The 24,800-nt window shown below is 38.9% G+C and overlaps 1 protein-coding gene across 2 annotated transcripts in view; it reads left to right on the top strand.

Annotated features, from left to right (window-relative positions):
• The first annotated feature begins 2,654 nt into the window (after positions 1–2,654).
• The window catches only part of PPTC7 (protein phosphatase targeting COQ7), a 34,793-nt gene continuing 12,647 nt past the window's right edge, over positions 2,655–24,800 (top strand). Inside the window, exons 1-2 of one of the 2 annotated variants that reach the window (XM_045459794.1) lie at positions 2,655–3,193; positions 23,951–24,130. In XM_045459794.1, the coding sequence (XP_045315750.1) occupies positions 2,971–3,193; positions 23,951–24,130 (403 nt within the window). In that variant the 5' untranslated portion in view covers positions 2,655–2,970. The remainder of the gene's footprint in view (positions 3,194–23,950; positions 24,131–24,800) is intronic. The other variant, XR_006707928.1, reaches the window with a different exon arrangement.

Here is a 24,800-nt window from a genome sequence, read left to right as displayed (position 1 = left end):
ACAGCAGCCCCATCAGAGCAGAGGTTACCAGCTTCAGAGGCACTCATCTCATCCAACCGGTTCTTGTGAGTGACACGGAAATTAGATAATATATGCTCTGAAAATGAAAGGTAGGACAGTCTGAAGGAGTTTGACGAGGCAAGGAATAGGGGTTGACATGCTATTTTAAAAAGTTTGTCCTTGGGGTAGAATTACCTGACAGCCCGGCTGGGATTTGGTAGTGGTGTGTGTGGTTGAAAGAACAACCTTTAGCACAGCTGGCATAGACATAAATGCCAAGCAGAGGATCCACAAGACTCTACCCCCTCTTCTGGACGTGCTCCAATTCTTGTGGGCCATAAAGAATAGTAAGGCGGGACTGCGTTCTTGGAATCGCCATATCTTTTATCCAGTAAATGAACTTTTATTTAGTCTGCATAGTTGACAAAATGCCCTTGCTATGTGAAGTGATTTATTCAGTCCAATTTTTATGAAAACCCTTAAAGACAGAAATATAGAGTACTCGGCACACAGAAACACAGAAGTGTTTAATGATGACAGTAATTAGGATAATGCAACAATGTGCTTTGAGTGAATGTTTGGCAGGACTTTAGATATATTAAGAATCACTTAAATATATATATTATATATTTTTTATATTTTATATATAAATATATATATTATATATTATAAAATATATATATTATAAAAATATATAAAATATTTATATTTATATATATCAAATATATAAAGATAGATATATATAAAGATAGGTATATATAAAGATATATAAAAAAGAATCACTTAGGGGCGCCTGGGTGGCGCAGTTGGTCAAGCGTCCTACTTCAGCCAGGTGACGATCTCGCGGTCCGTGGGTTCGAGCCCCGCGTCAGGCTCTGGGCTGATGGCTCAGAGCCTGGAGCCTGTTTCCGATTCTGTGTCTCCCTCTCTCTCTGCCCCTCTCCCGTTCATGCTCTGTCTCTCTCTGTCCCAAAAATAAATAAAACGTTGAAAAAAAAATTATAAAAAAAAGATGTCACTGTTGGAATGAGTGACTCCTGCCAAAATACTTTAAAAAAAAAAAAAAAAGGAAAAAAAAAAAGAATCACTTAAAGAATGAAATGGGAGTCCCCAGAGTAACTGCAGTTCTGTCAAAAGTGAATCGGAAGAAGACCAACGCATCTGAGTGATATTTATGTTTTAATAAAATTAAAAATTATTCCAAATTGGATCACTTGCCTCAAATCTCAATTTTCTTTTGTAACCACCCTTCAATCATTCTTGTATTCAATGTTATTTTTTATATTATTTATGGTTTCTATTCAATTATTTCCTCTTTTATTCAACATGCAATTACAAACTCCCTACCATGTGCCAGGCTTTACATTGGATTCTAATAATACAATGGCAAATGATTCTTGCCCTTGAAATTTTAGCAAATAGAACTATTCATTCATTCTTTCATTCATTTACTGAAGTATCCACTGTGTGCGCATACATTCTGGGTATACAGCAACAAAGAACATAGGACCCTGAGATAATAAAATTACATTCTAGTGAGTAGAAGGAAGAGCAAGAGCAAAGGTCCTGAAGCAGCTGTGAGCATGGCTAGAGCCCAGCTAGTGAAGGGGACATGGCACCAAATGGGATGGAGAGGTACCCAGAGCTAGATTATGTATGGTATGGTATGTAATCTGTACGTGCATACACACATACAAACATATTGCACATATTGGGTGAGCTAACCTTTCCATTAGATTACAAACTCGCCGTTAAATTTAGTTATTTAACCTAAATAATTTCAGAAGAAGTGTGTTAATAGTCAAACTTTGGAGAAGGCTACTGTGCTGTTTTTATTAGGGGTGGGCTGAGAGCTTGATAGAAAAAGTAAAAGAACTGCCTTTCTTGCCAAGGGCTGTCCTTCTAAAGAGAAGAGGTAGCAGCCATAGAAGGAGAGAGGAGAGACCTCATCTTTGCAAGTCTTTGGCACTGCACCTCTTCTGGGCAACTCAAGCTAGAGGTCAGAAGACCTGCTCATACAGGTGGACCCTCAAGATAATTAAGATTTGGGGCAAAGAAGTTTGGGGCTTGGAATTTTTTATTACCAAATTGGCAGAACCATCTGCAAAGTCTGAAACACTTCTATATAGCCATATCTACAGTGACCATTTTTGTATCTACATCACTATCTTCTCATTCAACCCCTAGTCTAATAAGGATAGTAACATCTCCCCGAATTTTCCTAAATAATATGCAAAACGGCTCTTATTTCCAGATTTCTGCCTCTTAATCCTTCCAGTATATAAATTCTGGAGATGTCACTAGAGTAGTATTATGTGACCTGACTCTAGTTTCTTTTGGATTTTTCTTTTAAGGGATGGTGGCGTTATTTAAAACAATAGCCTTTAAAATACGTGGTTAAAACAGGGAGGAAACTTTCAAACAGCCCATCTGTAATTCTCAGTAAATGAATTTAGGTCCCGCGTCTCTGGAATCCTCAAACGTCCTGGATGGTAGGCAGTGAAGTAAACAGAGACTACAACTCCCAGGAGACATTGTGTCCACTCCCTCTGCGCACGCTCGACCTCAAAGGCAGCCTGAGGCACGGGGCCCGAGAGGGCGTGGCTTGGGCCCGAGCCGCGAGCCGTGGGCGGGGCTATAGGCGTGGCCACGGGGGGGGCGGCGCTGCCGGCGCGGCCCGGAACACGCTAGTGGAGCGGAAGATGGCGGCGGCAGCGGTGGCTGCAGCCGGGACCCCAGTCGGGCTGAGGCGGAGGAGCCGCCGGCTCTGACCTCGCTCTGGCTCCGGTGCGCGCGGCGCAGCGTGTGCGAGGCCCCGCGCGTCGGGCAGGGGCGGCGCCGGCGGCTGTGCGCCGCCCTGAGGAGCGCTCCGGCAGCGGCGCTGCTGCGGCTGAAGAGAGAGCCGGCTCCGGGCCTCCGCGTCCTCCTGCTCCCCGGGCCCCCCGCCTCCTCGGGGGGGCGGCGGCGGCGATGTTCTCGGTCCTCTCGTACGGGCGGCTGGTGGCCCGCGCCGTCCTCGGCGGCCTCTCGCAGACCGACCCCAGGGCCGGTGGCGGCGGCGGCGGTGACTACGGGCTGGTGACGGCCGGCTGCGGCTTCGGCAAAGACTTCCGTAAGGGCCTTCTCAAGAAGGGCGCGTGCTACGGGGACGACGCGTGCTTCGTGGCCCGGCACCGCTCAGCAGACGTGCTCGGTGAGTCCCCGGCTCGGGTCCCCCCGTCTCAGCCCCGGATCCGCCTCCTGGGGACTTCCCTGCTCCGGGCTTTCCCCAGTTCTCTGGGCGGTGAGAGGAGCCCGAGAGCCAGTAGTAGCTGCAGGGAGGGAGCGCTTACTATGTGCCAGGCGCGATGCCAAGCGCTCCAAGGTGCGTTTTCCGTTGGAACAACCCCCATTTTAGAGATGAGGAAACTGAGCCGCAGAGCGGTCGAGCTCTGTGCTCAAGGTCACCCAGCCTGAGATGTGACCAGTTTGTCCGAGTCCAGAACCGCACTGTTAGTCACTTGGCTCTGCTAGTCCCGACGACCTCGTCCCTTCCCCCGGAGACACCTGCAGACTCCTAACCTCGCTCTTGTTCCCTCCCTGCCTCCTCCCTCTGCGTGCCCCGGAGATCTCTGATTCTTCGCGTACTCCTGACGCCGCAGCCTGTCCACCGGCTGCGGGATCCAGAGCGGACTGTCGCGAGCCCCAGACAGCCCGGCCGCATTCTTTGACCGCCTCGATGGTGACCAGATCTCCATCCTTTTCGGAGTCTCGCAGGCGGTGGCGGTGGCGCTGGCCTGGTGAAAAAACACTCACAGTACCTTCTCCCAAACTGATCTTGCCCGCTCGAGGTTACTTGGGGTGGAAGAGAATCTCCTTGACCCAAAATAGAATGGTCGAACCTTCTTCAAACTGCAGCCAAGAAAGCCTTGATAAATTGGTTCAAGCCTTTTCAGGCCACAGGTGCTTCCGAAGGGCCTGTTCCAGTTACACCTTTGGGGACGGGAGACTAGCGTGAGAACTTACAGAAAGGGCTAGATATAATTCACAAGCAATCAGAAAGTTTGTCATAACGTACGTCTTTGGAGACAATGTGTATGCTATAGAATCGTATGCCATTGAATCTCCTTTAATGAGTAAAGCACCTCCTTTGAAATTGAAGGACATGCTGTCATTGAATTGGGTTCAAATGTCACTTTGGTTTCACTTCCCAGGTGAGATTGAGTTTTTGATTACTTTAAATTTCATATGCTGGGGCAAAGTTTGGCGTTGGAACAAATGGTCCTGTAACTTTTTATGACAATAATTATTTTTTAATTTGATCTCAGAATAACTGCTTATTATCTTTGTTTCTACTACATGTAGTGTTTGTGAACATGGTATAGAAAGGTTGTTCTCATTTTAATTTATGAATGACCCCATTACCTGGGTAGAAAAAATCATTTAGTGTTTAGGCAACACTCTTGATGTTAACTGTAAGAGGGTGGGAGAGGATTCCTTAGGTGAAGGAGCTTGTAGATATCCTACAACTCCACTTTGAAGTCGGCTTGACCCTGATTCCGTGTATTTTTTTTAAAGGGCTGTCAGGAGCTGTCTTTTTCCATTACATTTAGAAGCTTCATTTAATGAGCTTGTGACCTGTGCTGCTTTTTCTAATTGCACTCATAGTGCAACAGGATAGGTGACAATGAGCCACTAAGGTTCCCCCTTGTAAATCTATGTAGTGGCTTTTGTGAAATATTTGCAATTTGATTGATGATTTGGGGACATTTTAATGAGCCAAATCCCTGTACTTAAGCTTGATTTAAAATTTTTGAAAGGGGTGCCTGGGTGTCTCAGTCAGTTGAGTGTCTGACTTTGGCTCAGGTCATGATCTCGTGGGTCTGTGAGTTAAAGCCCTGCGTCGGGCTCTGTGCTGACAGCTCAGAGCCTGGAGCCTGTTTCCGATTCTGTGTCTCCCTCTTTCTCTGCCCCTCCCCCACTCATGCCCTGTCTCTCTCTCTCTCTCTGTGTGTGTGTGTGTGTGTGTGTGTGTGTGTGTGTGTGTGTGTCTGTCAAAAATAAATATTAAAAAAAATTTTTTTTTTGAAGGCTACTTTCTTAATGAAGTGGGGGTATTTCTAAGGATGGGGGAATTTTGGTCAAACCCATTTTGAAAGATAAACCTATCATCTTGGCAGAAACCCTGCCTAATTTGGTGCTGAGCCTTGCCAGGCTGGCTCTGTGATCTGTGATTTTGGGCAAGAGCCTCTCGACTCATTTTCCTCATCTAAACTAGAGGATGGACTACCAGTAGAGAGTGGACTACGTGACCCTTAGGGACTTCTGACCATCAGATCATATTTTCTTTTTGTTTTGAAAAGACGGCACCCTTTGCTATTTTGCATCTGAAGTAACGGGCATCACTTCCTATCTTACTCACATGGGTACCTTCAGTATATTTCTTCTGTTTTATGTTTGGTGCTAAAGCAGTGGTTCTTAACTATCCTTGTTTCACAGTCTCAGGATTTTTGAGTGCCCAAGGGCTCTCTCTCCAGAAAAATGTGCATGGAGGCAAAATTTTGTACAGGCTTTCAAGGACTTCACTAACCCCATGAAGTCCATCTGTGTGCGACCTAGAGGTGCATGCACGGGGACCAGATTAGGAACTGCAGCTCTGTACCCCTTCCAAAAGGGAGGCTGCCAGGCATAACCAAACACGTGTTGCTTATGTCACCTAGGGGTGGTCTTTGGCCATATTTGACAAAGAGCCATTTTAAGAGAGAGAGAGACTGAGTGTGTGTGTGTTTGGCGTACAAATCAGGGAAGACAGGTTCTCTTGGACTGTCCTGTTTTGGAGGAGCTCTTCCAGAGAGCCATCTTGGGAGCCACCGGAAACAACTGAGTTGGCCTCCTTTCTTTGGCTTCCACTTTGTGTGATGGTTACTTCTATTTTATTGACACCATCCCCTCACAGGCAGCTCTGGTTATCTCTGGCTGTGAGAGAGGCGAAGCATCTCAGCACATCTTTAGTAGTGCTTTTTCTCTAGAAGTTGGAGTTCTAAACTGAAATGTGTTAAAAGACTGTTGAATGATGTTATGTTGAACCTCAGTGCTTCAAACCTTCTAGTTCTACAGATAATTCATTTTCTTTGGGTTGACACCATTTGTTGCTAAGTATATGTGCAACTCACTGTGGTCATTTAGAACTCCTTGACTGTTTGGAATAAAAGCTGTTTGTTTCTTTTTGTATTAGAAAGAAAACTGTTGTTTTTCTTTAATTTAGAATTGATCTGTTCTATTAGTCATGCAGTGACTAAAAGTACCTGGTGCATTACAACATTTTGTAGAGTCCCCACTGGATTTCTTTTAGGAAAAACCGACTATGGTGGGTGTGGTGAGACATAGGAACCACTCCTATCCCTTGGAAAATTGGCAAAGGTGCTTTCTCTTTATTAGGTCCAACAGGAGGAAACCAGTACCAGCAGGGGCTATATGTGCACTTTTCTTTTCTCTTCTTCCTTGTGGCTAATCCTGAGTTCTTTCATTACTCTATGTGGCATGGATGCCTAAGTACACAAAAATATGAGAGCTGCCTAGTGTGTAACTGCTAGGCCTCCCACAGCCTTAAGCTACTTAACAATAGAATCCAAGACTGTTGAGAGTTGTAAGACTTAGAAACCTTGGAGACCAGTGAGAAGATGGACGCCTACAGAGGGTCAAATGATTTTGCTTAGGTTACTCCACTAGTTTATAGCAGCACTAGGACTAGCACCCAGACTCCCCATTCCTGTCCTCTTTCCGTTGCATCACTAGTTAGATTTTCTTGAAAAGATAGGTGAATTCAAAACCAGTCTGTCTTTAGGTACTGTTTGTCCTTTTAATGCTTTTCTGCTTAAGGGTGTGTGTGTGTGTGTGTATTTACAACTTCTGCATTCACACTATGACTCATAATTAAAATGCAACAAAAACTCCCCTGCATACTAAAGCACAGTTAACTGAAACCACTTCTTCACAAATGGCAGCATGGTCTCTGCCATCTAAAATCTGACCTCTGAAAATTGAGTATTTGTAATGTAATTCTTAAAAAACTGCAGGATATTTATTTAAGCTAGACTTAACTTGAAACCTTAAAGAGAAACGAAAACAATGTCATATTCTAGCCTTTAGGTATGATTTTGATCGTGGCCAGGATTTCTGAAGTGTTTTTGTAAGTAATGGCAGTCTTAAAAGTAGTTGTCTTTAAGGTGTAAGGATTATGTGAACAATATAAACATTAAAAGTGTATTTAGGAAGTGAATACACTAGGTAGAATTTTATGTTTTCCAACAGTCATGATAATTTTAATGTATTTGGTTGAACTTCTGTACCCAAAAGTGAGTTATCCTTTTAATAGCAAAGTAGTCACCCTGGGAGAGTGTGTATGTATGCTAATTTAAGCCTTTGAAGAAGACCTCTTTGAAACTTGCCTCAGCTAAAATTTACGCTGTATCAGGAAACCAGTGTTATTACTATATAGTCATAATTTTCTGAAAGCCAAATTTTAGCCTGATCTACATCTTGACAGCAGACATGACCTTGGTTGAATTTTTAAAAATTGAGGTATAGAATTCATCTGCCATAACATTTACCTTTTATAATTAAAAAATTTGGGGGGGCACCTGGGTGGCTCAGTCAGTTAAGTATCCCACTCTTGGTTTTGGCTCAGGTCATGATCTCATGGTTTTTTGGGCTCGAGCCCCACATCAGGCTCTGTGCTGGCAGCTCGGAGCCTGCTTGGGATTCTCTCTCTCCCTCTCCCTCTCTCTGCCCCTCCCCTGCACATGCTGTCTCTGTCTCTCAAAAATAAATAAATAAAACTTAAAAAAAATTAGTACATTTAGTACTAAATTTAGTATTTAGTACATTCACAAGATTGTTCAGCTGCCACCACTGACTAGTTCCAGAACATGTTCATCCCCACACAAAAAAAAACCCCTGTGCATTATCAGTCACTCCCCGTCTCCCCTCCCTCAACCCCTGGCAACAGAAAGTAGATTCTGACAATAGATTTGCCTATTCTGGACATCTCATATAAATGGAATCATACAAAATGTGGCCTTTTGTATCTAGCTTTTTTCACTTAGTATATTTTCAAAATCTGCTCACATTATAGTTTGTATCAGTGCTTCATTCCTTTTAATGGCTGAATAATATTCTGTTATATGGAAGGACCGCATTTGTTTATCCATTCATCTATTAATGGACATTGGGTTGTTTTTACTTTTTAACTGTTGTGAATAGTGTTGTTGTGACACATTCATGCAGGCTTTTGTATGAACGTATATTTTTCATTCTCTTGGGTATATATCTAGAAATGGAATTATTGGGTCTTATTATAACTATAACTTTATGAGGAATATAGTTGTTTTTTATATAATTATTTTTACATACTTATAATTATCCAAGGGAAATTTTTTTTAAAAGGTAAAAATCAAATGTAAGTTCTAAGATTAATCAGTACTTTAAATATGCCTGATTTCATAATCTATGTACTTTCAAGAGAAAATTGTGGAATATTAAGGAAATATGAGAGTTGTGGGTTTAGTAAAAGAGCCTTCTAGGACCCATAGAAGCAACAGGGCTTAAGAAGTCACTGGCCAAAAAAGGAAAGAAAGAAAAAAAAGGCCATGCATTTGACTAGTTGCTGTCTGATTTTTCTGAGTGTTCTTTCATTGTGTAATAAATAAGATTACAGGGTTGCTGGGTAGAGGAATTTTGCTGTTTGTTTTTTAAACCCTTTCTCCCTGATATTTTTCTCATTTTATTATACAGATATATTGTACTTTTCTTAAGATTCTTATAAGGCACATTATTTTTAAAGTCATGTCCTCATTTGTTATACTGTCAGAACTACTTTTCCTTTGTTCAGTCTTTAATCTAGAGATTTCTCAAGCTTAGTTTTAAATTTTCCTAACTCTCAGCTTCTCTCTCAATGTGTTAATCTTTTTAAAGGATTCTAGATGAATCTTTTTTATAGAGCAAGTAACTGAATTTTGAAAGCATGACTGTTTATACTTTTTAGAAAATACATTTTTTTTTAAAAGGTTTTAAATTGTAGCAGAAGGTAAGATGCATATGTTAGTTAGCTGGTTGTGGTGGGGTTTTTTCGGAGGGTGGAGGAGAAGGGGCTGGATCTAAGGAGGCTGTTCCCTGAACTTTAGCACTGCTTTATGAAACTGGGCAATACATAACCTGAATGGTAGCAACAGTATCCAAATGGAGTTTGTACTCATGTGTGACTCACGAAGCATTGTATCCGGGCCACAGTATTTGACCTACAACCATGTCCTTTGAGTAAATGCTGATGTCAAGTTCAAGCTGAATGTCAAATGCATTTTATGTAAGTCCCGTGCCTTTTAGAGAGGCCTTACTTGGGGCTTTAGGTTCAGAATTTTCAGGAAAATGCTTTAGGAAAGTAAGTTAACAGTATTTTCTTTCTAAAGAAATTTGACTTTTTAGGGGCACCTGGGTGGCTCAGTTGGTTAAGCATCTGACTTCGGCTCAGGTCAGGATCTCACACTCTGTGGGTTCTAGCCCCACCTTGGGCTCTGGCCTGACAGTGCAGAGTCTGCTTAGGATTCTCAGTGTCTGTCTGTCTGTCTCTCTCTCTCTCTCTCGCTCTCTCTCTCTCTGCCCCTCCCCTGCTCGTGCTTTCTCAAAAATAAGTAAATAAACATTTTTTTAAATTTGAAAAACAAGAAATTAGACTTTTCAAACCAGAAGTTCTAGTTAGCTGAAAAACAGTGTGCGTTGTGAGTTTGCCTTTCAAAATTAGTGTTAACTTTTGATCTCATTTTAAGAAGTGATGCCCTGGATCCTAATTTTTGTCATTAGTCATAAAATTTAGTGATCTATTTTGTTTGGGAGTTGTCAAATATTTTAAAAATCTGGTATTTTTCTATTTCCTTGAGAGCTAAGTCATTTGTTTCCTATTATTAAACGATACACACAATTTACAGAATTGCATCATAAATCAAGACTTTTTGCAAAAGCTGACTCATTGCAGAGGGCATTAGGCTGATAACATACTTAATCATTTAAACTTGAGTTGGCAAGTGGCACAGCTCTTTCAATTTAGTTTAAAATTTTGAAGAAGAAAAGATGTGCAATTCTTTTGAATAAGATCCCAAACAGGATTTTGGATGGATTGTGGGGTGGGGTACAAAGCTTTTCCTTGAAGAGTGAAAATACTTCACTCAGTTTTTCCTAAGCGTTTATTCAGTATCTTGACACAATATATGATTCATCAGTGCTTTATATGTAGTGCTTTAGATTTTACAGTGCATTTCTGTGTTTAACATTATTTAATCTTTTAACTAGAATAGCTGTTCTTATCTCCATTTAATCTGCATCTGTTTCCTCATCTGTGAAGTTGACTCCTCAATAAGGTCGTTAACAGCTGGTATCATAGCTGGGACTTGGGCCTAAGTTTCCTGCTTGGTTATCTGGTGCTTTTAAATAAATGCTTTTGTTTTGTGCTTTAAAAAGTAACCCATGTTCAGAAAAGCACAGTATAAAACACCTGTACATCATAATTCATCTGTAGTCAGTGTGGCTTCCTCTAGCTTTTGTGTATGTACAACAATATATATATTATTAAATAAAATTGAGTTAATAGTAATGTTATTTTTTGTAATGTAAATTGAGCATGTTTCCTTACATAATTGCATCACATTTTACTGCGTGCATAGTCCATAATTCATTTAACCAGTCCTCTATTTTTCGTTATTTAGATTATTGCCAGTTTTCTTTCATTTTTTAAAAGATTTTATTTATTAAGTTTTATTTATGTAAGTAATCTCTACACCCAATGTGAGGCTCAAACTCACACCCCAAAATCAAGAATCGCATGCTCTACTGACTGAGCCAGCCAGATGGCCTAATTGCCAATTTTCTGTTTTGAGTAACATTAGAATGAATGAATATCTGCATCTGAATATTTCCTTAGAATAAACTCCTTGAAGAGTTCTTGTGTCAAAGGCTACAAACACTTGCAAGGCCTCTGATATGAATTTTAGCATAGGTCCCTTCAAAAAGGTTATAGTAATTTATCCTTTTCCAATTGTTATGAAATTGCTCTCATTAGTAAGCTTATTATTGCTCTTGAGTCTGTCACATTTAATTAACAATTTATAAATTTACCAGGTTCTTAAACAGTTGTTTTGTGGTGAATAAGTTTGGTGAATAGTTCTAGAATTGATTGAATTGTTGGTATGAATCCCACAGGCTACAAAATGACTGCAAAAACTTTGCCAGAGACTACAAAAGTGACTTACTACAAAGAATGCTTTCTGTTGAAAGACCCAGTACTATTTTGACTCAGGCCAATTCTAACACATTTTTGTACCGATTTTTCTTTTACTCATTAACAGACTATTTTGAAAAGAAAGGGAATTTCTTTTTGCGAGTCTGTGTGCCACTCTGACTGTACATTTTGATCTTTCAAGGATGCTACCCAGCAAGTTTTTTGATTTATCAGAATTTGTCCATGCTGTCATTTGATGTCTATGAAAAAGATTAGCTGTGCTGAATGAAGCAAACAAAAAGTGCTTCTGTTTTCACATCAATGTTTGGATAGCAGTTTAGGATAAGAAAATAGAGGTGAGCTATTTGCATAAGAGCTAGAAAACGGTTCATGGTCTTTAAGTCAACCACTAATTGGTAATATGGTCATTAATGTTTCTATGAAATGAGGAACTCTAAACAAAGATGTCTTATGCATACATTGTTTTTAAAAATTCACTTCTCTTAGTTCTTGAGCATCAACTTTGATCTTTTCATTGCTTTTCTTGCTCATGTATGCTAAATTCACTCAACAGTTAGTGGTCTTTGGATAACAAAGTGTGTTTTGTGAATACATTCCATGTATACATATAAATTTCTTTACAGATCAGATGAATTCAGTGAAGTAAATTAATACCAATCGATAGCCCTCTTTTATTCTTTTTTTTTTTTTCTTCTTTTATCAGAGTTTCAAATGGAAAAATGGTTGGCCTGACATTTTGTTAGGCTTAATTAGACTTTTGTCAGGTAGTAACACTTAAAGAAGAAACATTTCCAACATTTTTAAGTGGTTAAAACTAAAGTAAAAGGACATGGAGCAGTATTCTTACCCTCTGAATCATTATTGCAACGTCTCTGAAAACATACATGTGATGGTGTAATAAAGAAGAAAGGAAAATTTGCGAAGGTTAAAATGGAGCCTTTGCTTCAAAACTAGCTCATGCAATAAATGTAATGTATGTGAAAAAGAAAGCATAGCTGTATGTTAACCTTTATTTTATAGTTTCTAAATCAGGTTCCCTTTTCTTGCAGTGTGATTTAGAATCCCAGAATCTTAGTTCTTAAAGGAACTCGAGAGAATTTGTCCTTCCTGTCGCTTATTTCACAGATAAGAAAAGTAAAGCTTAGAGAAGTGATTTGGCCAGTTTCCTACAGCAGGTTAGTGGCAAAGAAAGCTGGGAGTGGTGTTCTCTCCTGACTCCCTTTTAGGATTCTTTCCATCAAACTTTCTTATAATGGTCTGTGATGGGAGCATCCTGTAGCTAGCACAACACCTTGTGCAACTCTACGATAAAATATTGGGATAAAATATTGGGTACGTTCTTTTTGGAGTTCTCAGATGAAAGTTTGTATACCAGAGTGTTGGTATTGTAACTTTTCAGTACAGTCACCTGAATTCATTGTTTACAGGTTGCTTCCTTGGTGGAGAAGACCAAGAACAAAACAGACTTCAGCCTGGAAGTTTCATAGTGGGGCAGGGAAGGCCACAGGAACAGGATAAAGAATACACATCAGGTGTTATGGAAGCCTGGAGTCAGGCCTCGAGAGATGGGTTTTCAGTAAATGGAGGCAAATGAGAAAAATGGTGAAGCTCTCCAGATTGAGGGATCAGCAGAGACACTGGAGATTCTCTGAACTACAGCTGTTTTGTGGCTAAAGAGTAATTTGGGCCAGCTGGGTGGGTTTGGGAGGGTGGTTGAGAATTGTTAGAAAATAGGTTGAGACCAAACAGTGGAAGGTCACAATTGCTGTGTTAAGTAATTGGGTGTTTCATTTTTGTTGTTGTTAGGAAGCTATAGAAAATGTTTTCACTTTTGTTTTGAGTTTGGTTTGGTCATTTTTGAAGAGGTACCACATTCAAATGGTACAAAATTCAAAAGATACTATAAATTTAAAAAGGTGCAGAGTAAAATGTCTCTCTTGTTCTTGTCTTCTAGCTGCAAAGTTCCTCTCCCAGAAGGAACTAATGTTACCGGTTTCTTATGTATCCTTCTAGAGAATGTTTTTACATATACAAGTAAAAAAGTGTATATACATGGAAGGTATTTGACTAGAAGAATAACATGGACATAGTAAGCTTGTAAAAAGCAAAAAAGAAAGAAACGAAAATGATACAGAGAGTGTAATGGGAGAACAGGAAGCAAAAGACCAGTTAGGAAGCTACTGAAATAGTGTGAGTTAGAAAAGGCTTTAACTAGGGCAGTGGAAAGTAGTTGGGCTTCAGACTCATTGCAGACATAGAACCAATAGTCCTTAGTGATAATTGGACAAAGAGGATGAAAGAGAAAAGAGGAATTGAAGTTGATTTTGAGGTTTTGCATCTGGAAGCTTCCTTAAGGTTTCTAGCCTACAAGTGTGGGTGGGTTGGGCTGCAAGAGAAGGAAATGCAAGAGAAGGATCAAATTTGGGAATGGGAGACAGGGAATTGCTTGTTGGGAGAGGCATTTCAGAGGTGGAATCATCTGGCTCATAGAATGTTTAAGTCCAGCTGGCCTTAACTAAGTTCTGAGTGCTCCAGTAGTGATTCTCATTAGAATCACCTGTGCAGTTGGTTTGCCATACTTTGCTAGGATGTCCAGGTCCACCCTGGGCATACTGACTCAGGAGGTGGGACTTGGATTCCACAGGTAATGTCATTGTGCAGCAAGAATTGAGAACTGTTATGCCAGCTACTAGGCCAGCACCCAGAGATGAAAAGGATGGTTGGTTAGCAATGTGAAAGAGACTCCGCCCTGAAGGGGAGTCACAATATAAAGAGAAAGGAGACAGGAAAGTTGTGATAGAGGTGCTCTGATTATTGTAGTGACTGAAGGGAATGGTTCAGGCCAATTTATGTATCACCAGTTGTTATGTAAGATTTTCCATTTAAAATAAGGAATATCTAAATCTGAACCCTGGCACCTAGCAGACAGCAGGCACTGAAGAGATATTTGTTCACTAAGGTTATTTCAGAATCACTTCTGAAAAAGGAAAACTAATTTCCTCAAAGTGTAGGTGGATCTGTTTTTCCTTGTATATTTTGTAGAGACGTATATGTTTGTTCCTTAATTCCTGTTAAATGTTTAATGAGATATTGAATGGTGGTGGATGTGTGATGGGAAAAGTTGAATGGACTCCATTCATCTTTTATATATTACCTGTGAGTGGGAATTGTCTTTTGGTTGTGACCACAGAACAGTGTTTGTAAACTACAAACACTGATCAAAGATTGCTTGATATAGACTGTTCTATATGCTGTTATTTGGTCTTAGGCATAAGTCTCTCTTACTGCATGTCGACTATGAGCTGAGCACCCATTTACAGGTGAAGATGCTAAGGCTCAAAGAGCTATCCAAGGGACACCCTTGGATACACATTACCCTGGTCCTGGAGCTGCAGTTTGAACCCAGATCTGACTCCAAAGCCTGTGCCATTGCCTAGTGTATATACACTGCTTTTCAAGTCAGAAATGATCATTTAAAACTTTGTTTTACTAAGGTGATCTTTGCTGAGTCTGAATACTACCTTGACATTAGCTATTCCTAGGCTAATAGTTGAGCAAAGCCCCTTCATTAAAGCAAATAAAGGCCTCATTTGAACTAACTAGTTCAGTGGGCCTCAAGGACTTTGGTGGTTTCAGGCCAGTCCTTCCCTTCAGGAGACCTCCTTTATAAGCCTGAACTCCTGCAGTGAATTGTTTGGGCTGATTGCTGGTCAGAGGTTCCTGGCTGGAATGTAATAAATAGGCATTTACCTGGAGGTCAGGTTTCTCAGCTCCTAAGAGTTCTACCCTCACTTTTATTACTGCACTTTATCCATATTAGTCAGAATCTTAAGGAACTGCCCAAATTGCCTCTCTTGTCAACCTCCTCCCCCATGACTCATGTTTTCATCTTTCAAGGCGCAGATCAGGCACTTCTCTTCTCCATGAATACTTTCTTGATTCCTTCAGCTAGATGTAATCTGATCTTTAGTTTTTATTGGTGCATGTTTATTTTGTTAGAGCCATTTATCATAAACCTCTCCAAACCCTTCTTCCCTGCCACAGTCACTACCACTTGATTTTAAGCTCCCTGGGCAGGAAATCTTTTATTATATGTAAATCCCTTTAGCTCCCTTTCACTACAATGTCATGCATATAGAAAATGTTCAGTAAACTCTGTTGAATAACTTTAATATTGAATGTAAGTGTAAAATATAGTTCTAACTGGATTTATATAGGTTTTGTAATCCCTCCCATAAAGGTAACATATATACTCATTACTGAAAAATGGGAATATCGTGGAAAATGGAAAGAAGAAAAAACAATTATTGGTCCTACCACTCAAATATCATTACTTAGTGAAACAGTGTGTAGGAAAAAAAAATTAATTAGTGTTTAGAAATTAAGGGACAGTTCTCCACTTGGCAGGCTTATTCAGAGGAATTATGTTCTCATTTTTTAAAAAAAGAGTGTTTGTGCCAGGGCTACATGTGACTCTTGACCTCTCCCAGAGGGTGGTATTTTAGTAAAGGCCAGCTCTTATTTTTATAGATGGGTGAGAAAAGCAGGGAGGTAAATAAGTATCCTCTTTGGGGTTAGGTCAAGGATATATAGCTTAATTGTCATAAATATTATGTTAACCTTTAAGACCAGAATTCTAGATCTAATCTTATAAATTACAAGCAAAAGGAAAAATTCTTTTTTAGCCTAAAGGGCCAGTACAAGTAAGTACACATCAGATAACTAACTAGGCTTTAATTGCTGTTGTTTTCTTATTTAAACATTAAATCATTAGGTGTTATATAACATTTTCTAATATTTAGAAACAGAAGTCTTGGCTTTAATAGAGGCCCTTAATTCTATAACACACTAAGGCCCCTGCCCATACACTTTACAGCTCACAATAAGTGTGAGCCCATGATTGCCTGTTGCTTCCTTCGGTTCAGAAAGCACTGCTAACAGCATTTAGCGTTTGAGGAAGATACTGTTGCAGCTCAGAAAGGAGTGAAGTGACCTTTTCTGTGACTTCACCTTCAACTCTTCAGTTTGATGAGAAGGTAGTGATTCATACCCAAGTCTATAAGATACCAAGTTCCCCAAGTCACGCTGAGCCAGACATTCCACATTAAGTGTTGGTATTTAAACAGAAGAGCTAAAGTTAGAGGAAGAACATTTCAATTTTAATTTTATTTTATTTTGCCTTCACAGTATCATTTCCTAATCCTTTTAGCATTTTTCACTACTTTTTTAAGGCAAAGCAACTGCCCAGAATTGTCTGGAAATTACCATCTCTAGATAATGAAGTATTCTGGGCAGTAGGGGTGAGAGTGTGTGTGTGTGTGTGTGTGTGTGTGTGTGTGTGTGTGTACATTTTAATTTGATTAATCATGAAGTAATTTTGTGTCTACTAAGCTAGTAAGAAATAGCAGCTATATTGTTTAGAATTCTAAAACATAAAATGGACCATTCTGCTTTGGATCCTTATTTAAGTGCTTCAGGCAGTTCCCTTTCTTTAGCAGAATTTGAGTTTTGTTTATAGGTTCCACTTTCACACATTTTACCACAGAGTTGAACCTTTCTTCCCTTCCATTCTTTCAGCTTCATGGCCTCAGCTCTGAGTTTGCTGTTCTGCTTAGAGATCTTGAATTCTTGACGTAGATTTGTTCTCCGGAGAATCAGAAGAAGCAGGTTTTGTTGTGATTAATGAAGAATGGTTGCTTTGGGGAAACTTTTTGCAAAGGGAATATATCACTTGCTTGTTAAAGCAGAAAGAACATCATAATCTATATAATTTCACCTCTAGAGAACTGAAAGGACTGTTAGTCAAAGCAAATTGTACTTTTCTGAATAACTCAACTGTTGAATTTTTTTTTTCAGTAATTCTGCTTTTTATTCCCTTTGGGATAATTATTTGCAGATACAACATTTCACAGTCCTGAATCACAGGGGAGTGTTCTTAATGCCCAAATAGTTGAGGCTTCAGCAATGTTGATACAAATATGATCTATTCTATTTGATAGAAATTGAGTTTATACTCTGATCTCATTTTTCTTTAGTTATAATGCTTCATGTTGTGATGTCTCTAGACGAATAAGATTAGCTCGGAGAACACTAGATGATAGTATTTGAAAAAGAACCTTTTCATCTGAAAAGGAGCTGGCCATAGCACTGCAATAAATACTGCCTAGCCAGGGCTTCATTAGATGAATACTTGCTGCAGAAAGTGTAAAAACAGATATCCTGATCCCTCCTTATTCAACTCTTGTGATCCAGCCAGAATCTTACTCAGTTTCTCTTCTGGAGTTTCAATTCACTATCAAGTACCCATCTTAGTAGATAGGAGATGTGTTTCACTGATGGAAAAACAATCCCTGTCGAACTGTCTTGCTTCACTAGAGTGTGAGGCTCAATGTAAAATGCCTCAAGATCATCAAAAATGCAAAGAATAAAGCTATTACCTTTGGGTACTAGATAATATCTGAAATTCTGCCAGAGTCTATTTTTAGATAAAATTGTCAAATCTTTTTTCACTGATACATAAAAATTGAAATTTAGAATTTATTCTCTAGGCGTCACTTTCTTCTGGAAAATGTTTGCTTTGTAACTAATTGCATGTCAGTCCGAAGGTGAGTGTAGTAGGAAGGGCTTAAGAATGGCAACCTCATGCTTATGGCTGATAATGGACCGACCATACTAGAGAGACACAGACTAATGTTGGCTTAGTTCAGCGTCTTTTTCAAGGTGAGCCTTTTGCAGCTAGGTGACCATAAGTAATTGGAAAGATAGGATTGTTAAGCTTCCACAATTTCAGCTTACGAAATCTTTTCTCCTTCAACTTTTGGCCTAGAACAAAGCTATTAAGTAAAAATTTAAGTTTAATAAAAAGCCAAATGATTTTTTTTTAGGTACGCAAAATTTTGTTTTTATATGATTATAAGTAAGGAAAAGACAAAAATGTGTTAATAAATGAAAATTGGCTGTTACTTTAAGAATTTTCTTTTTATAGAAAGATACACTTAAATGATGGGAAACACACCAGAATTATCCTATCTTCTTTTCTCTTAACTCTTCACTTTAGAAAAAACAGTCTACAGGAAACTTACCAAAATATTATGTGGAAAATTATAATCATCATAAATATTTTCTGGTTGATTATCTTCCACTTTACAAAACTGGCATTTCCACGTAAATAGTACACCTAAGTGAATTTTCTGTGTTCTGTAGTCTCCTCTCAGCCTTTTGCTTGGCTATTTCAGATATGTAACCATTATCTTACTCTAATGATGGTTTTAATTGGATTTGGGGGGTCAAAGGAAACACTTAAGCTAGATATATGCTGACAGAATGTTATTAATGGAGACATAAGATGATTATAGTGAATTAAAGGAAATAGCTTCTATATTCAGTGTAAACTCTCTGGTGGCATTCAAAGCATTCCCAGTCATTAATTCAGGCCTACCTTTTCATCTTCACCTCTTTTCACCTCTAAAGAAATTATATCATTTTGCCAAACTGGACTATTTCCTTAAACTTTAATCAGTTGTAAAAAACTTAATCAGTTATCATATCTGTGATTGTAATTTGATGCCTGGAGTAAAATGCAATTCACAAATGAGCTATTTGACCAGGAATTCTCATTCCTAAGGTCCCCACTTGACTCCTTGAACTTACTACTCTCTGTGTTCTCCCTGAGCATCTAATCCACCCCTAATGGCGTTACTTCCCAATCTTTGTCAAAGATGTGGCTCTGATTACCTCCCCAGCTGCAGACTTACAGTTCCTGACTTTTCATACATAACATTTCCTTAAAAATGTCCTCCTGGTGCCTAAAACTCAGCATACCCAAGACAATTCAATATTTTCTAGAGGCATTTCCACTCCTTTCCCAACTGGAGAGTCATCTAATCAATACTCATTCCTGAAATCCAGAAACCTGTTGACATAAAGTACGTTGATATCAAGTCCAGGTGTCTTTCTGTATTCATTCCTTTGTATTTCTAGTGAGTATTCTATTTTTCTCGTTACGTCTAAACTAAAATCTTGCAGCTGATGCCTGACCTCCATCCTCTTCCCAACCCATTCTCTCCACTGCTATCAGTATTATTCTTCTAAAATATAGATTAGAAAAAAAAAAAAGAAAAAAAAAGAAAATATAGATTAGATTATATCATTTTTACCCAGGAAACTCGATGACTTTATTGTCTATAGCAGTGCTATATATACTGTAAACTACATAATGTAATCTTAAATTTTGTAGTAGCCACATTTAAAAGAGTAAAAATGAAACAGATGCAGTTAATTTCAATTAATATATTTTATTTAACCCACAATATCTAAAACATTTCCATCTATTCAGTATAAAACTATCACTAAAGTATTTTATAGTTTTTTTGTACTACATTTTTGGAATCCAGTGTTATTTTACATTTAACAGCACATCTCAATTCAAACTAGCCACATTTCAAACTCAGTAGCCACATGTGTCTAATAGCTCCCATATCAGTTCAAGTCTATAGCGTAAAGTTTAAAGTTCTTGGATCACAACTCTGAGCCCACAACTTCAGCTCCTGCCCTGCATTTTTCAACTTAACTTCTCAGCACCCAAACCCCAGCCACACCTAATTGTCTACCATTCTTTTCCTGTTATTACTTTCCTTTGCCTGTGGAAGTGACTTACCTTCCAGGGCCTAATCTGAATGTTATGTCCTAAACCAAGGCTTGCTCCATTCCCACAGGGCACCATGAGCATTAACCATTTGTTCTTGACCCTCCTATAGCAGCATTTATGGGAGCTGTGTGTCTAGTTCCTGTGTGAGTAGTTGCTGCCCACTAAGAATGTGAGCTGCTTTCTCATAGGTAGGATGTGTCTCCCTCAGCCCCGTTTCTAGTATTTACTGTGGTCTCCCTTTGCTCTTAGGTATGTTCTTATTTGCCGTTTCATATCTTTGGGATCTTAAGCAATCTCTCCTTTAACAGTTGTTTTCGTTACCTTTGAAATGTATTCTGAGTGAAATTTCTCTTTATATCTGGATTAATTCCACTGTTTAAAAGGTGTTATTCCTTTGTGGATGGAAGCTTTTGCTTGTGCATGAGAGGAAATACTCATTTCCTTGTAGAAATAATTGCCTAATATGAATTAAACTAGGTTTCAAATATACATGTGGTAGGTTATTCTGGTTTTAGCCTGATTCTAATCCCAAATATGACTCTTCCTATTACATAACTTGTTCTTTGTGAGTAAATTATTTATGTATACTAAGGCGTTTTTTTCCCACAGCTTTATTGAACAGTTTATAGGCTTTTTGAATCTCCTTCTTGCCCTAAAGAGATTTCTCCAATGGAGCTTTGCCTAGGATTTTTTCCCGTAGAAAAGCAAACAGGTGCTTGAAAGGTTACACTCTATTCTGGGAGAAATCTGATTAATGTTGAAGGGCTGTGTCAGGTCAGACTCTATAACCTGCTGACAGATTATTTAGTGAGTGCCAGGATCAACTCTCAACGTTATCTCAGATTTTAATGGTTTTCTTGTGAAGGGCATTTGCAGATGAAACCACTTTGTATTTAAAATTAATTGTGGCTCTTAGAGACTGGTTAAAAAGAAATTCTTTCCTCAAGCAGGCAGTAATTTGAAAAGAACGAATGATTCATCAGATGAAGTTGCAACGGTTATAATTAACACAAATTGTTGCATTTAAAATAATGGTGAGGGGTACCTGGCTGGCTCAGTCAGTGGAACACGTGGCTGTAGGTCTTCGGGTTGTGAGTTCAAGCCCAATGTTGGGCGTAAAAATTACTTAAAAATAAAATCTTTAAAAAATAAAATGGTGAAATCTTACCCCCAATAAGAATTCCTCAAAAGAAGTTCCTATTAAACTATCTTAAATTCTGTGAAAATTTTCCAGATATCCTCAAAATTGCTTAAAAAACAAAAAAGTGATACTTCTTCCTGGTAGGGTAGACCTCAGTCATCCTTGATACTTGTCTTTCTCCACCACTGCTATACCTCCATCCAGTACCCCAATGAGTCCTTCTGTTTCACTGGATCTCCAATCTCTGCACACTGACTGCACTGCCACCATTTCACCACTGAGTTACTAAGATAGATTCCTGACTCGTCCCCTTTTTCTGCTCTTGCTCTCCACACAGCCAGCAGAAGAATCTTTTTTTCTTTCTTATTATCATTGATAATAATAATGGAAATTTTAAATAATGTATAGTGGGAAATTTGTATAACGGAAAATTTCAAATATATGTCAAAGTAGAGAAATGAGAGTGCTTCTCATTCCACTTTATAGTTTTCCATTCATGGCCAATCTTATTTCATCCATTCCTCCATCACTCCTCCCCCCTATTGTTTTGAAAAAAATCCCAGACACCATATCATTTAATCAACTAATTTGGAACTGCCCCATAGTGAAATTTTGCTTACTGGTTGGTCATAAAGGTAGGAAAAGTTGCTGTCCTAAGAGGGATATTGCTTGCCACCTTCCTTATACTCTCTTCCAATGATGTTTCCTCTCATTTTTTTCAGGATGTATTCCACTTCTGTTTGAGAAATGCAGTCACGAGAAAACAGAGTTTCATGTGTCCATTTCATATTTGTTTGGTTTTTCTGGGTCCATTTCATGTTAAGCCAGTTTTTTCAGGATGCATATATAGACACTCTCCTACTTTTGTACCAAATAAGTTCTTTAAAATGTGTGTGAAAATTGAACATACAAAAATGTAAATATGTATGTGGGGAGGATGTTTAATGCTCAGCAAGCCTTAAGAATTATAAAATTCCTAATATTTTTATTATAAAATCAATACATAATCATTATAAAAATAAATTTTAAATAGTTCAGAACAGTATGAAGTTAAAAAGCTAAAGTCTCACCATTTGTTCACTGATCATTTTCAGTCTCTTATTTCCAAAACTACTATTAATACTTCTTATAGATCCTTCCAGAAAGGTTGATATATGGTCATTTAAAGCCTTAATAATGTATATATATCTGATCTTTTAGTTCCCTCAGTTCATTTAAATTTAGCAGACAGAAATTGATTTTAATGTTGAACAACTAGCTTTGGGTTTTGTAAGGAGTTGAATAGGAGGTAGTATGATGTTGACTTTGGTGTCTTACTGACTTTCTTAAACACTAGTTTCCTTTTGATAAAGGAGTCTTGTGTACACTCTGAACTCATCAGCAGCTCTACGGACCCATGCAAATCTCAATACCATTGCTATCCAATGGAAGTACAATGTGAGGGGCCCCTGGGTGGCTCAGTCAGTTGAGGGTCTGACTCTTGATTTCAGCTCAGGTCATGATTCCAGGGTTGTGGAATTGGGCTCCACATTAAGTGTGGAGCCTGCTTAAGATTCTTTCTCTCCCTCTGCCCCTCTCCCCTCTGCATACTCTCTCTCACCCTCTCTCTCTCTCTCTCAGGGAAAAAAAAAAAAAAAGGTGAACCACACATGTCATTTTAAATTTCCTAGTATTCACATTAATAAAACAAATAGAAACATGTGAAATTAATTTTAATCTTTAGCACATTATATCCAAAATATTATTTCAACATGTAATCAATATAAAAATTTAGTGAGATATTTTACCCTTTTCTTATACTAAGTTTTCAAAATCCAATGTGTGTTTTATACTCAGAGGACTTCTTAATTTGGATCAGCACCATTTCAAAGGCTCAGTAGTCACTTGTGGTAGTGGCTGTTGTATTAGTGCTGACCTGTACAGAATAGTGGCTGTCTCTGAAGGAGGAGGAAAGAGGATGGGATATGTTTTTAATTATTTCTTTATTTCATAGTTATTGACCAAAATTTGAAGTTAGAGTTTGCTGTGTTTGATATCCTGAATGATTGCCAGCTCTGGCTCAGTTGTATTATCACTATCATCAGCATTTTTTTAAAAAATCAGTTTTAGGGGCGCCTGGGTGGCGCAGTCGGTTGAGCGTCCGACTTCAGCCAGGTCGCGATCTCGCGGTCCGTGAGTTCGAGCCCCGCGTCGGGCTCTGGGCTGATGGCTCGGAGCCTGGAGCCTGTTTCCGATTCTGTGTCTCCCTCTCTCTCTGCACCTCCCCCGTTCATGCTCTGTCTCTCTCTGTCCCAAAAATAAATAAACGTTGAAAAAAAAAAAAAATTAAAAAAAAAAAAATAAAAATCAGTTTTAATTCTTATAAAATAGAACACAGTAATAACATAAATACTTCTATACAAAGACAATAATCCTGCTGAAGTTGAACTCTTGGCTAATAGGCAATGCCACCCTGTGGTAACACACACATTTATTCATCAATTTATGAAAGATCGAATTCTAAGTAGAGAATGTGAATTAGGAGTATTAGTGTATAATACATTATTTTTGAGAGAGAGACAGAGAGAGCACACACGGAAGAGGCAGAGAGAGGGGGGGACAGAGGATTTGAAGCAGGCTCTGCATTGACAGCAAGCACCAAGCCTGATATGGGGCTCAAACCCACGAACCATGATATCATGACCTGAGCAGAAGTCAAGATGCTTAACCATCTGAGCCACCCAGGTGCCCTTTAGTGTATAATACATTAGATATGAGCACTTTTCATTCTGAATTCCAGGGTAAATACATGTACTAGTATGTAGTAAAATTAACTGTTAGTAGGAGACAGGAATAAAAATTCCTGAGAGGTCAGTAAGAACATCCTTTCAATGTAATTTTTTTGTTTTGTTTTTAGGGGTTGCAGATGGTGTAGGAGGATGGAGAGACTATGGAGTTGATCCATCTCAGTTCTCAGGGACTTTAATGCGGACGTGTGAACGGTTAGTAAAAGAAGGACGGTTCGTCCCAAGTAATCCCATTGGAATCCTCACCACGAGCTACTGTGAGTTGCTGCAAAATAAAGTACCCTTGCTTGGTAAGTAGCTATGCTGTGTGTTTTCCTCTGTAAAGAAGCTCAGGAGATGGTCAACAAAACCAAGAAAATCACTTGGCAACCCACCTTTTTTTCTGAGGCTCTTTATTAAGCAGAGTTTGATAGAAAAGCTCTGAGCTTCTCTCACTCTCTACATAAGTACTACTGCTTGGAGGGGATGTAAATAGGTGCGGCCACTTTGGAAAACAATTTGGTATTATGGAATAAAGTTAAATGTAAACAGAGTGTATGACATAGCAGTTCCACTCCTAGGTCTATACCCTAGACCAGAGAAGCTCTTGCATACCAAGAGATAGGTACAGGAATGCTCATATAACAGCAGAAGACTCAGAACAAATCTAGAAAGTCCATTTACTGTAGAAAAATGCATTTTGAAAAGGAACAACTTAAAGCTGCACGCAATATTCAGGAACATGATGTTGAGGGAAAATAGAACATTGTGGAATATCACCTAACAGTTTAATTCCACATTTCAAATTCAGAAACATAAATAAGTAAAACCATATTGTTCAGGGTTTCCAAAATGTGGTAAAAGAAGAAAGAAAAGTAAGTGGTTGTATAATTCAGGATAGTGGTCCTCTCCAGGGGAGGAAGAAAGGGAATGGGACTGGGTATGTAAGATTAAGTTGATTACCTGTGGGGAGTTCAAGTT

The sequence above is a fragment of the Leopardus geoffroyi genome, chromosome D3, assembly GCF_018350155.1.
Source record: "Leopardus geoffroyi isolate Oge1 chromosome D3, O.geoffroyi_Oge1_pat1.0, whole genome shotgun sequence".
NCBI lineage: Eukaryota > Metazoa > Chordata > Mammalia > Carnivora > Felidae > Leopardus > Leopardus geoffroyi.
Note: the sequence above shows the minus strand (reverse complement) of the source record. Positions and strands in the feature narration are given on the sequence as shown.